Consider the following 16,222-nt stretch of genomic DNA (forward strand, 5'->3'; position numbering starts at 1 on the left):
TTAGATTTTCAACCCTTTTTAGCCCTCTTGCTTGAAAAAGAAATTTTTTTTGACTTTAAACATAGTCATATTATATACCAATCGATCACAAATTTTATGCTGATTGAGAAAAAGGTCAGAATCAGGATCTGGAAATTTCGTTATCTGGAGATATGAAGCACTTTCGATTTCGATTTTTTGAAATGAATACTCTTGGTTCCAGATTTGCGTGGCTGTAACATTTGATTGGCTTACTTTACTTACTTTACTTGAAATTTTCGGAGGGTCTTGCCTACCGTTCAAATAATAAAATTCAGGAAAAGTTTTTTCCTACACGAATTTCGAAATCCATGATGGCGGATTCAAAATTTTCTTTCGTCACATGGGCTCTTAGGCTCTGCTAGCCTTAAAAATAGCTCGAGATAGCAAAATTTTCAGACCATGGTGTTGACCTCTTTCTTAATCAGCATGAAATTTCTGATCGATACTGGTATCGCGAGGAAGAAAAGTGAGGAAATGAACCTATATTCGTCAGTCAGACATATTTATTTCACGTCATAAAAGAGGCAGATTCGCGAAATCAACTTTTAGTTATCCATCAGAAAATAAGTTTATTTAAAGTTAAAACACAACATAGGTTACCTCGAGCTAGCTACCAAGTGAAATCTTTGTTCATCATTCTCGCCCAGAAAGAAGGATGGCCTACCACGCTCTCTGTTTGCCACGTTGTCTTGGCAACGGCTGTCCTGGCAATAAGATTCGGTTAAAAATCGAATTCGATTTCGTTCGATTAATTACGTCTGGTTTATGTTAAATTCGATATTTCCTTCTTCTCTTTCAGCCGTACGTATGGTCTCCCAGTTACAGCTTAAGGTCTCTATTTCTTTATAAATCTTATCGGCAGTACTATGACCTTATATATTTTTTTTGTTTTTGTTTTTGTTTTCCTTTTTTCATCGAAATTGCTACTACAGAGGAACCCGATCATGATAAGATAACTGATACTGTCATTGTAGTGATAACACACTTTGACCTGTAGACTATGGCTTGTAACGGAGTCTTTCGTTTAGCTGAATAAATAAAAAAACACGAGAATAATGTTTTTCTTGATAAAAAAGTTTAACTATTAAAATGCTTGCCTTTGAGCACGCGTTTTACTATATGTTTACCTTTTAACTCGTATTCAACTCTTTCAACAAAAAATACAAGCTAAAATGCAAATTCACAAACTCTTGGTACTGTATCACATTTTGTTTCACAATATGTGGGACAAGTCCCTCGTCGTATGAAATCTTCCGAAGTATCCAAAAAAAATCAAAACAAAAATAATATATTCTCCTCTCTTAAACAGAAAAAACCCTCACAGATAGAAATAAACATAAAAATCCTTGAAAAACAGAGAATTTTTCAAAAATCTATGGTGCTAAACAAATAAAATTCACTCAACTGGAAAGGAGAATAAAATAAATAAAATTAGAAAAAATTATAAAACACATAGAAACAAAAGACAACTTATTATGATAACAAGCTTTTCTAAAAAGTAAATTGGAATTCGTAACAAAAGACAACTTGTTATGATTACAAGCTTCTCTAAAAAGTAAATTGGGAAACATTATTTATCTAATTAGCTCTGTACTATTAATTCCAGTACCATAACAATGAAACAATCAGACTCATGAGCTAAATACAATAAAGTGAGCTAATATGATATACAACAACCTCGATAATTCCTTTAATCTCATATCAACTTATAAAGTTTTTGGTAAAACATTTGGTTTTATTATACAAGGCTTTTAAAATGAAAAAAGCTTTTTTGTTATACATCGAGGAAAATTAATTAAAATACACCATATGTTCTGTTTTTCCTCAGAATCGTTCTCGACAATTCCAAGTTACCAACTGGTAAAAGACCCCCTTCAAGCTGAGCTTGAACGTCAAAAAGAAGAATTGAATAACTCGACGCTCTCCCTACAAACTCTGATCGCCAACCGTGAGCTACTTAAATTGAGACAGCACCAGACAGACAATAGCGTGCCGAATGGATTACTACCCAAAATAAGCTCCATAAGAAGATTACATGTAGACAACAAAGGAAAGTGGGACCAAATTCCCAGGTCTACCGCTAACCAGGTGAGGAACCTCCTGATTACCCATTACGAAGAGTGTCTAAATGCAAAAACGATCGAAATTGAACTGGTAAAAAAAGAATTGGCACCAAACCTGCAGCTCATAGCCTTCAAGGAAGTGAAAAAAGAATATAATGAGATCGAGGAACGAAAAACACAACAACATCAACAACAAAACAACACACCCAAGGCAAGCGCCTAAAAGCGAAAATCTGTAAACAATAACAACACCAGTACAAACGAAGAAATATCCAAAACTACACACAACGAAAATACCAACAAAAAACTGATATATTGTGTAAATAGTAATGTAAATATTTTATTTAAAAGCAATGTAAATATTTCCCAAGTGAAAGTGAACCAAAAAGTTGTATAATTGTTAATGATCCCAAGGATTATCTGGCTGAATGTAGTTTCAAAACTACAGAAACTGACCAAAACTTTAGCCATAACACAATCTCAAAAAATATGAGTCATAAAAACAATAACCTCTCAAAAAAATTCAAACTCAGAAAAACTGACATGTAAGAGCAAGGTTTGACTTTTGTCCCTACACCTACTAAAATGGATGTAAAATCTCTAATTTTATCTGCACTTGAGCAACTTTTTAATAAGATGTCCATTGTTCATTTCTTTGGCAATAATCATAAACGAGTAGGATTGAAACACTTGTACAGAAAAAGTAATTGGAAAGTACCACCTCCTACAAACAAATATCTTAATGTTTTTTTCTGGAAAACAAGGAATGAAATTATTAAATATATAGAATCTAAGAAATTCCTTACCAACACAAATAATCTGTGCAAACAAAAGGGAAGGATATTATTATCAAAAAGGCTGACAAAGGTAGTGCCATTGTAATCCTTGACAGAGAAGACTATAAGGCTAAGGTCATGAATCATTTAAAGAATCAAGTATGCTATTAAATAGTCGAATTTAACCCACTCAAAGATTTACAAAAGGACATAGAATCATTTGTTTTAACAATTCTTTACTCGTACAAGGTTGATAAAAATACATATGATTTTCTCCTCCCACCCGCAAACCCAAGGACAAGTCTTTTTTACATCCTTCCAAAAATTCACAAACAAAATATTCCCAGAACACATTCGTCTTGAGAAGAAAAAAGAAGGAACTAAAAAAGGTAATAAAGAAAGGAAATTTGGACGTGGTTCGAAATTGACTTTTTTGAGCAAAGATATTCAAAACAAATTAATTGACTTTATCAGTAAGGAAATTGTTGTGGAAATATTCGGGTTGATCAGCAATTGTATTGCTTGGGCGGTAATCGCCGACACAACACCAGATGTAGCACGCCATGAGCAATTAAGTTTGTGTGTTCGTGTTGTAGAAAGAAATGGGGAAGTTAGTGATCATCTGCAGTTTTGCATTCGGGTTGATTCAACTACAGCTGAGGGATTGCTCAACGCGATTTCGAATCAGTTAAAACAATTGGAAATACCGTTTGACGATCTTGTAGCCCAAACGTATGATGGAGCTTCTAACATGTCTGGGAGATACAATGGTTTACAAGCAAAGTTTAAACAGTTAGCTGGTGAACATGTAATATTTGCCAACTGTTACGCACATACTTTGAACCTTGTGCTAAGTGCATCATTAGAGGTTGTGAAACTTTTTGATAACCTGCAATCTGTGCATGTAATGTTTACAAAATCCCAGCTAATCAGTGACCTTTTCGAGAAAGGTTTGAAAGTTCATTCCTTGAAAAGAATCAACACAGTTAGGTGGAGTGCCCGTGAACAATGCCTAGAAATGTTTATTGAACAGTACGATGCCGTACTAATCACGCTAGAAAGGCTCATAGAAAAGAGGCTTGGCGATGCTGATAAACGTAGTGCTGCTGACGGATTGTTGAAAACATTTCAAACAAAGCAACTCATGGAAACTGCCTATCTCTTCAAAGAAATCTTTTCTTTTACTGGTCCCCTGAGTCGAGTTTTACAGGGAATAAATATTGACTTTAGCCTTGGTAATACTGGACACTTGCCAAATTGGAGTCACTAAAGCCCGAGAATATTATTGCCAATGTTGAAGATCAGTTTGAAGAAATCGAACGGAAGCAGAAGCGCATCGCATAGAAAAAGAAAATGAATGCCAGGGGAGAAAGCAAAAGATGATTCACCTACAACTCCTGAAGCTAAGTGGCGGAAAGATGTTTTTCGAGTGGCTGTTGATGCAGTAACACGTGGACTAACGGATAGATTTTCTGAAAGCATACATGTTTTAGAAGCTTTTGCTGTTTTTTCTCCAAGTTCGTTCTCGACTTTTCCGACTTCCGTTCATGTCGAAGAGAAGGTTAAAAAGTTTTCTAAAACGTACAGTATTGATTCGCAACGATGTGCAAACGAGCTCTTCAGTTTTGCAGGGGCCTTCGACAAATTAATTTCTTCAGAGAAACCCGATAAATCTAATCACAGCTTTCCTCGAGCTTTCGAAGCAAGTGACATTAGTGTTGAAATTGATAAGAATGAAGAATGTTCGGATGGTGAAAGATCCTTTACTGATTGTTTGAAACTAATACAAAATACAAATTGATAGATGCCTATCCCACATTAATTAGTCCGTTTTTATGGAATTTCAGTTGCAATCCCGATAACTTCTTGTTCAGCAGAACGATCGTTTTCGACTCTCAAGCGAGTGAAGACACGTTTACATTCAACTATGATCCAGGATAGACTTGAAGGGTTACTGCTAATGTCGATTGAAAGAAAAATTAATAAAAGAAATAATCGATAAGCTCGCAAAAACATCGAAAGAGCTAGAAAAAGCTCTTCTCTGAAAATGTTGCGTTTTGTTCTCAAATGTTTGATATTTTTTATCTTTTGTTAGTTTATGACAAAAGTAGTATATTTTCACACTTTCCAACTGAATTAGATATTGACGGATCTAAATAAGGTATTTGAATTTGTGTTTTCTGGTTCCTAGATGCACTATAAAGTTTTAAAATTCGGACAACAGATTATAGAATAAAGTTACAATTAACACTGTGCATATAGTTTAAATTTTTTGGTATTCTTTACAGCGTTTACACAGGAGTGGTAATAGACTATTTTTTGAACTTTATACAACTATATTGAGCTGAATATATTTTAGCATTTCATTTCATAAAATCTCCGCCCGATCCAATACTGGATTACGCCCTTTTCTCGCCTTCAGTCTGCAAGTCATTGCTCAAAGCCTCTTTCGCCAATTCCCGCTGATAAAGATGGCCGCAATTTAAGTACAGAATTCCAAATTCCAAACATTCCTTTAGAAATCCAAAGTTATCTAATCTCTATAATTAAATTACCTTCATTACATACAGTGACTATGAAGGGAATCAAGGCTCTAACATATTGAGAGCTGTATTTTACTCGATCTTTAAGAAGAAACGCCTTTATTTCATTCAGTGATTATAATAAAGGACTAAATTTGAGGTTCTTGTGATTTTATTAAGATGTTTAAACGTCTCTTTCCTAGAAATGGAGATGATGTTCCCGTAGCTCCCGAGGGGATCGAGGCGGATCATGCAGAATAGGTCCCACAGGAGGTGGTGCCCGACAGATTTGAATTAGATCCTGATACTTCCGAAGAGAAATGGGATCTTCCAGAAAATCTCCTTGAATACATCCATAAGTATATCAAAATACATGTCACCGATAAGGACATTAAAGACAGCATTATTGCCCCCGCAGGAGCGTAGCGACGAGGAGGCACTTATAGTTTCACGCATAGATATTGGACTGGAATCTCGAAATTTTGTTGCGCGTGTTTGTTTGTTTTGTCGCCCAAGCGTCCCCGTAGTTAGTCTCTTCCGTAAATGTTCGGTTTTTTTCCGGGACGGTAGTATACATATTTTCATATTACGTTATATGCTATTACCATTATTACATAATACAATTTTAGTTTTGATTTGGCTTTGAAAAGCTGAAGCGAGTGTTATAAATGCAAATCATAACAGTGTATGATATAACACGAATTACAATATTACTTGTGCAAATCAAAACAAACAAAATGGCAGACTGGTTATGATGATGATGATGATGAGCTGATTCATTGACTGAAAAAAGTGTTTTTTATGTCAAATTTTGTTTCCTGTCTTTAAAACTGAATACTAACTACTGTAATTTAGTCAGAAGTTCACTTCAGCAATGATTTCAATTCTTTTTCCGGAATCTTTAAAGAAATTTGCTCAAGTTTTCAAATGTATATACATTTGATATTTTCTTTCAAACTCTAATTTATCTTTGTCAAAAAAGTTGAATGTATGCATATTTAAAGTTGAATCCAAAAGGGGTCAGTGGAAAACATGGATCCCATCTATGGACTACTCCATTGGTGTACCTGTTGGAGTACCCTAGTTTTTATGCCCTGGAGCTTGAAAATAATAGAATTACTGATTTCTTTAGATGTGTAGGTGACTTCTATTTGAAATTCAAGTGATTCCATAACATAATAACATAATGAGAATCTAGAAATTAGAAGTTTTTCATTTTGTCAGCAAGATCGCCGCAGTAATATTGTCTAGCGCTCTCGATGCATTAAAAATCGATTTGAGTAGAGATCTTGCAGACCAGAGGAAAGAGAGATGAAAGAAAGACAGACTAATTTCCCGATTTTCCGTTTCGGATTAGTATCAAGCCTGTTGTTTTCTATTTTCATAAGATAACACGGGCTAGTATGGCGATAATTGATTGGTTAGTTGAAAGATTACGTCATTTTCAGCCAATGACATTTGTTCTATGGCACGCGTTTAGCAGAAAAAATTCTCTGACTCACATTATCTTTCCACGATGGCTGAGTTCAGAAGAAGGTTCTGCCAAGAAGAAATTAACCAAGCTGAATTAGAAAGTAAGTTTTGGACTGAATAATTTGAATATGCACTGTTTACCTTGTACATCTTTGATATTTTCCTCTCCACCACTGGCTATCTTGTTGGCATCAGTGGAAAAGGTTGTTTGGTCAGTCTTCACCCCCTGCGTTTGACAAAGTCCTTCTTGTAGTAGTAATCACATGGTGGGGGTGGGGATTTAACATGCCTTTGGGGGAGGTTAAAGATTTAAAAAAAATTGAGTTTGGATTGAATTTGGTAGTCTTGTTCCTTGTGAGTTAATCCTGGACTTGGGGTGCCTTTCTTTTCATGGGGGGGGGGGCTTCCGAGAATCCAGTATTGGACGAAAAAATTACTGATATTCCGGTATTTCGTACCCTCGGAAGCCCCCCACTTTCATTTGCCAAACATTTTTCCCTTGGGCCTGGTGGGACAGCGTCAAAAATTGGTCCAATTTGGCTGAAACTTTTCACACATGATCCTTGGGTGAATGGAGGGGTGTTTTTTTTAATTTTTTCAAAAGTTTTATTTTTGGGAGCTTGTGCACAAATTTTTCTGCCAAAAAATAGCTAAAACGTTTGCGGCAGGCTGGAGACTTCAAAAATGGTTGATTCGGCTAATTTTTTGCACTTGATCCCTGGGTGAATCCCTGAGGGGATGTTGATGATGTTTTCTGTCTTCTTTTTTTCAAAAAATTTCATTATGGGGGGGTACTACCCTTGTCGACCGATGGGGGTGCTCCGCTGAGGTTCGAAAAATGGACCCTATGTGGGACTCGAAATTTGCGAAAAAAGTGACCCTGAATGGGACTGAAATTCCAAAATGTTCTCAAATTTTCTCAAATTTTCTACTTTTTCCCCAAATTTTCCAAAAATAGGCACCTCTATTTTGGTGTTTTTGCGACCCTACCTGGGACTCGTGGAGGTTAAAAAAGGTACCCTGACCAGTGGAGCATCCCCGTAACCCATCTTGCCCTAGTACCCCCCCCCCGGATGGTGGTCTGGGGACAGGCTTTTGCACCTGAAACAAAGTTAGAATATTTTTAGTCGATTAAAACCCTCTAGAACCCTCAAATTTTTTTGACTAAACAATTTTACATAAAAGATAGACCTTGTCATATACGATTTTGAGATTTTGTAAGAGGCAATCCTGACCATCATCAACATGTCCTGAAACAACTCTAAATTAAAATGTACTATGTTATATTCTAGGCTGCTCAGATAGTGATGAGGATGTGGTAATACAAAGTTTACAAAAGGATGACATTTTCGTCTCTGGTGAGGCTTTTGAGTATGAGGTAAGATTGGAATCTAGGGACAGATGAACATCATAATATTTACTTGTTGTTTGAAATTTTACTGTCAATGGCCATGATTTGTACAATTTGAGCAATATGAACTGCCTGTTACATATCCAAGGTAGGCAGTTACACCAATATGCCAAAAACATTTTGTTCAACCATACCTTCATTTCAAGATAGGCCACCATAGAATAAACTTCCTTTTATAGGATGAACCATATTCATGTGGCTTTCAGCCTTACACTGGTAGGGTAGGGCAAAAGAAATTTCATGGAAAACAGATCATGAAGAACACTAAAAGCAAAGGATCATTTCCTTAAAGTGTTAAAGGTTATGAAAATAATAAGCAATCATATAAGCAATCATTTTTATTTTTCTTAGGACATTCCAGACTCCCCTCCAGTCTGCCCTCCAGACTCACCTACGTTATTTTCTACTTGTCCATCTCAAAATAAAAGGTATGTTCAGAACAGCTATCCAAATTTCGTAAAATTTTTGTCAACATATTGGTATTCCTAATTTTGGTCTATAAATCCAGAATCCCTTGTCATCTTTCTATAAAATGTAACATAACATTTTGGTACTCTTGCATTCGCAATACTTAACCTTACTCTTTATTTTCTGATAGGAAAAGCAAACTTGAGTATCAAAAAATCAATGATCTTGAGCATCCAACAATCAATGATTTTGAGTAAGTAATTTCTTATTGTTTGTTTTAAAAAAGGTTGAAAATCTGAAGTTTTCAGTTTCGCGACCCCTACAACGCTTGCTTTTGCTGGATTTAGGGTCGATTAGAGGCAGACTTTGTATCATATCTTTCAAATAATGTGAATATTTCAAAAACAATTTCCAAATTGATAACATTGGGGGGGGGTTCGTGTACACAATAGCTGCATGCTTCTTTAGTTGTTGGTGTTTTAGTACATAGTGTACTATACTAGGGGTTGTCTGGTCAAAATTCAAACTTTTTGTTTATCACAAAGCAAAAAAAGATTTGCTTGAAAAGAAACTCTTACTTTATATTTTTAATGACTTAAAGTAATTAAAAAGTTGATAAAGAGAAAAATTTGAACGTTCAATTTGGAACGTTCAATTTGGTGAGCACTTTTTATTCTGTAAAAAGATTTTATAGTTTTTTTTTGTTTGCCTTTAGGTATAAAATAAAACATACATTCAATAGGTTTTACGTTAGTTATTGGATTTATTAACCCTACTCGCCCGGCCTTTTTTGGTCTGGTGAAACCCAGGGGGGGAAGCCCTCCATAAATCCAGATTAGCAAATGTTTTCACCATAAAAATTGATACAAATCAACCGTCAAAAACATGACATTTTTTCAAAATGGCATAGAAATTGTTTTAAATAAAAATTTTTATTTCTTCAAAATCCCAGTTAAAATAATAAAAAAACTATAAAGTAACAATTTTTTATCATTTTCAATTTTTCAACATGGCGGTCTGCGCTCAATCTTGAAAAATGTTAGGAACGGTCCAATTGTCAAACTTTTGAAAACATTTTTAACTATAAATCTTGATAGAATCGAGGTACGGACTTGAAATTTTGCAATCAGTTGCTACTTGATATTTGGAATGACTTGATGAAAAAAAATTGAAAAAAATCTGCCATTATGGAAAAATTCACCGCTTTACATTGAAAACGGTGAAAAGCCATTTTTGAATTTTTTTTTATGCAGTCCTATTCTATATCTAAAACTGAGTCACTTTGCAAAATTCCAACAGATTTGGACAATTTGTTCTGTTTTTATAGCCATTTCAATTTTAAAAAATCTTGCGTTTTGCGCGGTTCCTGCGGTAACAGCCGCCACAACTGCTGACCGGTTTTCCTAGAAATTTGAAAAATCATTGTGCTATAAGATTTTAGTAATTCTCAGAAAATTTTCTAACCGGTGGGTAAGTAGGGTTAACCCTCGGTGATGATATTCAACTCGGCTTTGCCTAGTTGAATATTTATCACCTCAGGTTAATAAATCTCAATAACCAACTTTTACCTATTGAATATCTGCTTATTATTGGACCTACCTCAGAGGTCCTTTAATTTAACAGATGTCCGTCCATTTGTCTGTCCGTCTGTTACGGCTCATTAGGTTTTTCATATTTTTGGCACAAAAATGCAAAATGGCAATGCCCAAAATGTGACGGAGCCCGAATTTTGTAAGAAAAAATTTTGAGCAAATTTGGGCCAAAAACTGCCTAGAAATAGGGTTTGTCCAGGTTTGTCATTCCTTTTTTCTCATTTTTTGTACAAAGATGGAGGGCAAGGTTCTCTAAAAAATGGCTGAAGTGGTTTTTCCCAGAAAGTTCTTTTGGCCGTAAAAAACGGATTTTCGTATTTTGGGGAAATTCCCTTTAACCAAATAGGAAAATATAGCTTTTCGCAATGTTGACTCATTAATCTTTTCTGATTTTTTGCACAATGATGCAAAATGGCATTGCCTAAAATGTTATGGAAGGTCCATTCAGCATGTTGCTTGTTATTATTTGATATTCTCAACTTCAGTTCAGTTAGAATCTGACAATTGTCTGTATGTATGTATGTATGTATGTCCGAAAACTGTAGACTTCAAAAATTGTCCGATTTGGATGAAATTTTGTACACTTATTCCTTGGGTGAATACCTGGGGTTGCCATTTCAATTTAAAAAATATATATATTTTTGGGGCTTGGGGATAAGTTTGTTTTTTTTAGCCTAAACAAGTTAAAACTTTTTAAGGAATGCTAAAATTTTCCCTAAGTCATGAAATTTACAATTGGGCCTACGAATGATTTGAAAGCTGAAGTTGAGCCCAGTGCGGTTCGCACGTTCGCACGATCGACAGTTTATTATCTTTGATGAAAAAATGCCACTTGCATAATACAAACTTTTAGATAAAAATATGTTTTGCATATGCTCTAAAAGATTCAACAGCTTTTAAGCAGCTCGTAAATTGTTTCCACAAAGGACCACAACAAATGATTGGAAAAATCAAAACACTGTACATTTCTTTCACAATTAATATACTTTAATGGGATAAATTTTCGCGGGGATTAATTTTCGCGGATTTCGCGGATTTCGCGGATTTGGGTGTCATCCGCGAAAATAAGTCCCATTGGAAATTTGAAAAAGGCCCATCCGCGAAAATTAGTTTCCGCGAAAATTAGAATTTTTTTGCAATCCGCGAAATTTCTATTTTTATCGTTTTTTTTTTCTACATGAGGCAACCCTCGGGAAAGGTCAAATCCTCAATATGCTTGTTAGCAAAAAATCGTTTTCCTCAAAATTTTCTTCACAAATTTACAAACTTGGAAAACTTTTATCTAAAGTGATCGCTTATTGTTAAAAGCTTTTCAATGCAAGAGAGTAATCCAACTGGCTTGAAATTAAACATTTAAAAGGATATGTAATATTTTTTCCCAAATTGGCTGTGAAAATTTATCTTCGCACCATGGAAGTTCAAATTCAACTTTTGATAGTTGTAATACATATCTCCTCGCTCTATTCCAAAACACCCTCTTATTACTTGAAAAAAAATTTTTTTTCAAAAATTCTTAATTTCCCTGGAAAAATTTTATTTCAATGTTTTGACCCTTTTCAAAAATTTTAATTTGTACCCCAATCCGCGAAATTAAATCCCCGCGAAAAATCAGGAAATCCCTCATCCGCGAAAATTAATCCCCGCGAAATCTTAAAATTTTGCGGATGAGCTCAACCGCGAAATTTAATCCCCGCGAAAATTTATCCCATTAAAGTACTACAGATATATATTTTGATATTTTATTTTCACAGATTATCACGTGACCCTGATCACTTGACATTCAGCTCTCCAGAATACTCATCAAGTATCTCTCCTGACCGTGATGCACCGCTGAATCCTGGACACTTACCAGTCAACTCACCTTGTTGCTCACCAGATGTTTCTCTCTACCAGGATCCATTGATTAACCCTGATCACTTAAGGATCAACTTTTCGTATCAATCGTCAAATAGTTCTCCCTATCGTGGTACATCGTTCAACCCTGAACACTTATCGATCAACTCTCCATATCACTCTCCCTACCAGGATACACCGATCAACCCCAATCACTTGGAAAGTGACTCTCAACACGACCACTATCGTGGTGCATCGTTCAACCCTGAACACTTATCGATCAACTCTCCATATCACTCTCCCTACCAGGATACACCGATCAACCCCAATCACTTGGAAAGTGACTCTCAACACGACCACTTTGGTGCCTCTCCTTCCCGTGATGACTCACTGGATGAGCCACTGCATATATCACTAATGGATTCCCCTCCCCCTAATGACCAAGATAACCTTTTACCGAATGGGTGTCGCTCTTCATTCTCTGTTAAGTCACAAAACCAGTTACCACCAGCACAAGGGTAAGCTGAATTATTTAATCAGGTTGAGCTCTAAGCATTTGTACAAAAATATAAAGAGAAAAATATATGACTAACAGTCCTTTCCGTAGGTGTATAAAACACTGAAATCCATAGATGAACAAAAGTCCTTGAAGACCAGTGAAGACATCAAGTTTAAAAAGTTGAAACATGGATAACATCTTTTCACAATAATCTTATCACATAAATCAATTGTTTTACACTGTTTTTTTTTTCTTTATTTTTTTAATGATATATTCATTCTATTAATAATTGCACTCCCAGTATTGAGATTAATATTAATTTCCATGACTTAAAATTGATTATTCATTTAACCTTTTTAGAGCTTGGTACAATGGAGTGAATGGACTTGTGGAAATTTCTGAAGACCATTTTACCTCTGCAGACAATGACATCCTTGTACCATTTATGATGAACATTACAGAAAATTATCCTGAGTTAGTTTCTGGAGTACCCCCGTCCCATGTGTCAACAAATTGCAGCTTCATCATTGATTTGTCAAAACTGAAACACCCTGAGGATCTTCTTTGCGATGAACTAGGGGCGTGGCACCAAACTGGAACTGTTACAAAAACTTACAAAGTTCATCAAAGTAGTACCAACGAATGTGAATACATTACAAGGGCTGAAAAGGGAACAATGGGAAGCATTGAAGTCACACGGAGACCGTACAAAAATTTGTCAGATGATAGTTTGAAGAAGATTGTAGTGAGCATATCCTCTTCTAATTCGCAATACAAACTTGTTTTCGTCAGGTACCGTTTTGCTGGAGACCCACATACAATAAAGGTCAAGACACATGGTAACTCGAAACATCAAACAAACCCGTACCATAAAGTGTTTAAAAGCACCAAAGAACTACTATCGAACGAATTATTTAAAGAAAATTCAATTCAAAGAGCAGTGTTCAACGTCCGGAAAACCGTTGGAGGGGAGAATCCTGATTCGATTGCGTCATTGCCAACAGGGAAAGATCAGGCTTCGTACACAAAGAAGAAATCAAAAGACGCAAATGTGCATACTGACCCTTTGTACCAAATAACCCAAATCATGGCAAATTACAAGAAGGGAGATGAGAGATTCATACGCTCTTACACAAATGATGATTCTGTACCAAAGATTATAGCTTTCACTGATCAACAGATGAAAGAAATTGTTAACTTCTGCTGCAATGATCAGGAGGGATTCAAATCTCTTTTGTTTACAGACATCACCTTTAGACTCGGACCCTTCTTTTTGTTGTTGACCATTTACAACAACACAACGTTGTTCACCAAAGGGACAAAGACTTGTCCTGTTATGTTGGGCCCTTTGATGTTGTGCATGTTAAAAGATCAAGCCACGTACGACACTTTATTTCAGAAAATGTCATCCACTACGCCTGGATTGAAGCACTTCTTACAGGCTTATGCTTCAGACTGTGAGACAGCTCTGAGAAACTCGATGCTTGAAGCATTTCCTGGTAGCCTAGCGTTCCTATGTATGATCCATGGAAAGAAAAATATTACAGAACATTGTAAAAAGAAACTTGGATTATCTGACAGTTTGACAAGAGTCATTAAACGTGATATATTTTCATCCGGTGGTTTGATTTACACTGACAACTCGGCAACTTTCGAAAGTGAGTGTGATGCGATGAAAAAGAAGTGGAGCGAACTGGAAGCTGCCGAGAAAATTAACCCTGGATTCACCGCCTACTTCGAAAAGAACAAGGAATCAGACATCAAAGATCATATGCGGTTAAGCTTATCAAAGGAAGCAGGATTTGGGAACCAGATAGTCACCACTAACCCCATCGAATCTGCCAATGCAATCATAAAATACTGGAATAATTTCCAACCAAAGGACTGTGCCACATTCCTCGGAGATGTTGAAGCTTGTGTTCGAGAACAACAGATTAACGTTGAAGATGCCTATCTCAACCTGCCTAGTAAATATGTTGTGAGAGATGAGTTCCGTCACAAGATAATCCACAACTACGCCACGATGGATGCAGCTGGTAAAAGAAAAGCCCGAGAATCTGTCCGAATGATTATTGTTGATCCTGCTCGATACAAGGAGGTCATGTCATTTAAACCAAAATGTTTAGCCAGTCTAGAAACGAAAGAGCCGTTAACCATTACTGATACAGTTGATCCAGATGAAGATCCATTTCATATTCTCGCATCGAAAATCCCTCGTCCTGATATCGATCTCCTCAAACGAAAGGCTAAAGAAATAGTTGATCGCAATCAAATCATCGTTGGTTTCTCCGACAACCATTACATTGTTAAGAGTGAATCTTCCAAATATCGTACCGTTAGTGTTTTACAAAATGGCAAAATGACATGTGATCAAGACTGTCATGCTTTCCAAACTCGAATGTTATGTGCCCACACTGTCTCAACAGCAATGTTGACAGGATTCCCCAATTGTTCGCGTGGTTTGTCAAACAAGCAGTCAACTTGACCAGAATGACCATCCCACCAAAACTTTTGCAAAAGGCTGGTAAGAAAGGGAATTCTCGAAAAAGGTCTACGAAAGCTTCCGCCAGTTCAGTATCCAAGCCTAAATCCCAAAAATTATCACAAGTGCTTGACAACAACTCACAAACAACTGCGGCTTCCAGACCTAGCACCTTGGGAGAGTTGTTCGATCAAAATTTGGATGCCACTCCGCCAACTAGACCAAAAGTTGTGCAGACAAGCAGCAATGGCTTAAAAATGACCATCAAGGGTATAAAGAAACCAAAGAAACCAGATTTTACAGAAACGACATCTACACCTTTCGAGCTCATTCAAATTAAAGGCCAGATTCGAAAGTGTACCGGTTGTGGCAAGGATCTGAAAAGTGGACCAGATCCCTTGTTGAAAGAGGATACAGACGAATTATATTGCATTCGTCACAAAGAACGTTACCACTACTATGATAAAGAAAACGCTACTTGGAATCCAACTTTTGGTAACATTCATTATCATATTTTTACAGATTGTGTTACCCAAAGAAATCCTTCTTTTCGGCCCCGAGACGTCGATTTCACCTTTAACATGAACGATGAACAAAAAAACTTCCTTCATGGTAGGTTTTGTGGCTAGCTTTCTTTCGATTTGGGACCCCCAACGAAACTTTTTTTTTAAACTATATTTACATTTGTTACATTTTATTTTTTCATTTTTAGCATTTTTTTAGTTTTACAGCCCATCCCAGTCCAGTCTTAATGTACGAAGAGATGTGAAGACCAGTTTATAGTTTGACAAACTTTCAAAATTTAGCCTTTTCTTTGCGGCTTTTGGGATTTAGTTCATTAATTCTTATACTTTAATCGGATTAAATTTCGCGAGATTTAATTTCGCGAAAATGGCAAAAATTTGCGAAATTTAATCCGATTACAGTAGTTCATTAATTCTTATAGTCACCACTTGGAAATATTTGTCACAATTGTTTGTGTATATAGGAAAAGAGATATTATTTTATTTTTTTGGGCTCCTCCAGTGCCTTGCTTTTAAGAGATTTTAGCATGTTTATATTTTGTATAATTTTATAGGAAAAGAGATATTTTTATTTTATTTTATATACTCATTTTAAGAAAAGCACGAAAGCCTATATAT

The 16,222-nt window shown here is 35.9% G+C and overlaps 2 protein-coding genes across 2 annotated transcripts; both read left to right on the forward strand.

Moving 5' to 3' along the window:
- Positions 1-3,125: 3,125 nt before the first annotated feature.
- On the forward strand, positions 3,126-4,130 carry LOC136821238 (zinc finger MYM-type protein 1-like). Its single transcript, XM_067077468.1, has one exon. The coding sequence runs from the start codon at positions 3,126-3,128 to the stop codon at positions 4,128-4,130; it is 1,005 nt and encodes a 334-aa protein (XP_066933569.1).
- A 2,768-nt stretch (positions 4,131-6,898) lies between these two features.
- On the forward strand, positions 6,899-15,973 carry LOC136821239 (uncharacterized). The gene is made up of 6 exons (XM_067077469.1): positions 6,899-6,956; positions 8,148-8,233; positions 8,618-8,694; positions 8,865-8,927; positions 12,018-12,617; positions 12,959-15,973. The coding sequence occupies exons 1-6, from the start codon at positions 6,899-6,901 to the stop codon at positions 15,081-15,083; spliced, it is 3,009 nt and encodes a 1,002-aa protein (XP_066933570.1). The 3' UTR covers positions 15,084-15,973.
- The last annotated feature ends 249 nt before the right edge of the window (positions 15,974-16,222 follow it).

The sequence above is a fragment of the Clytia hemisphaerica genome, unplaced genomic scaffold, assembly GCF_902728285.1.
Source record: "Clytia hemisphaerica strain Z4C2 unplaced genomic scaffold, Clytia hemisphaerica genome assembly, whole genome shotgun sequence".
Lineage (NCBI taxonomy): Eukaryota > Metazoa > Cnidaria > Hydrozoa > Leptothecata > Clytiidae > Clytia > Clytia hemisphaerica.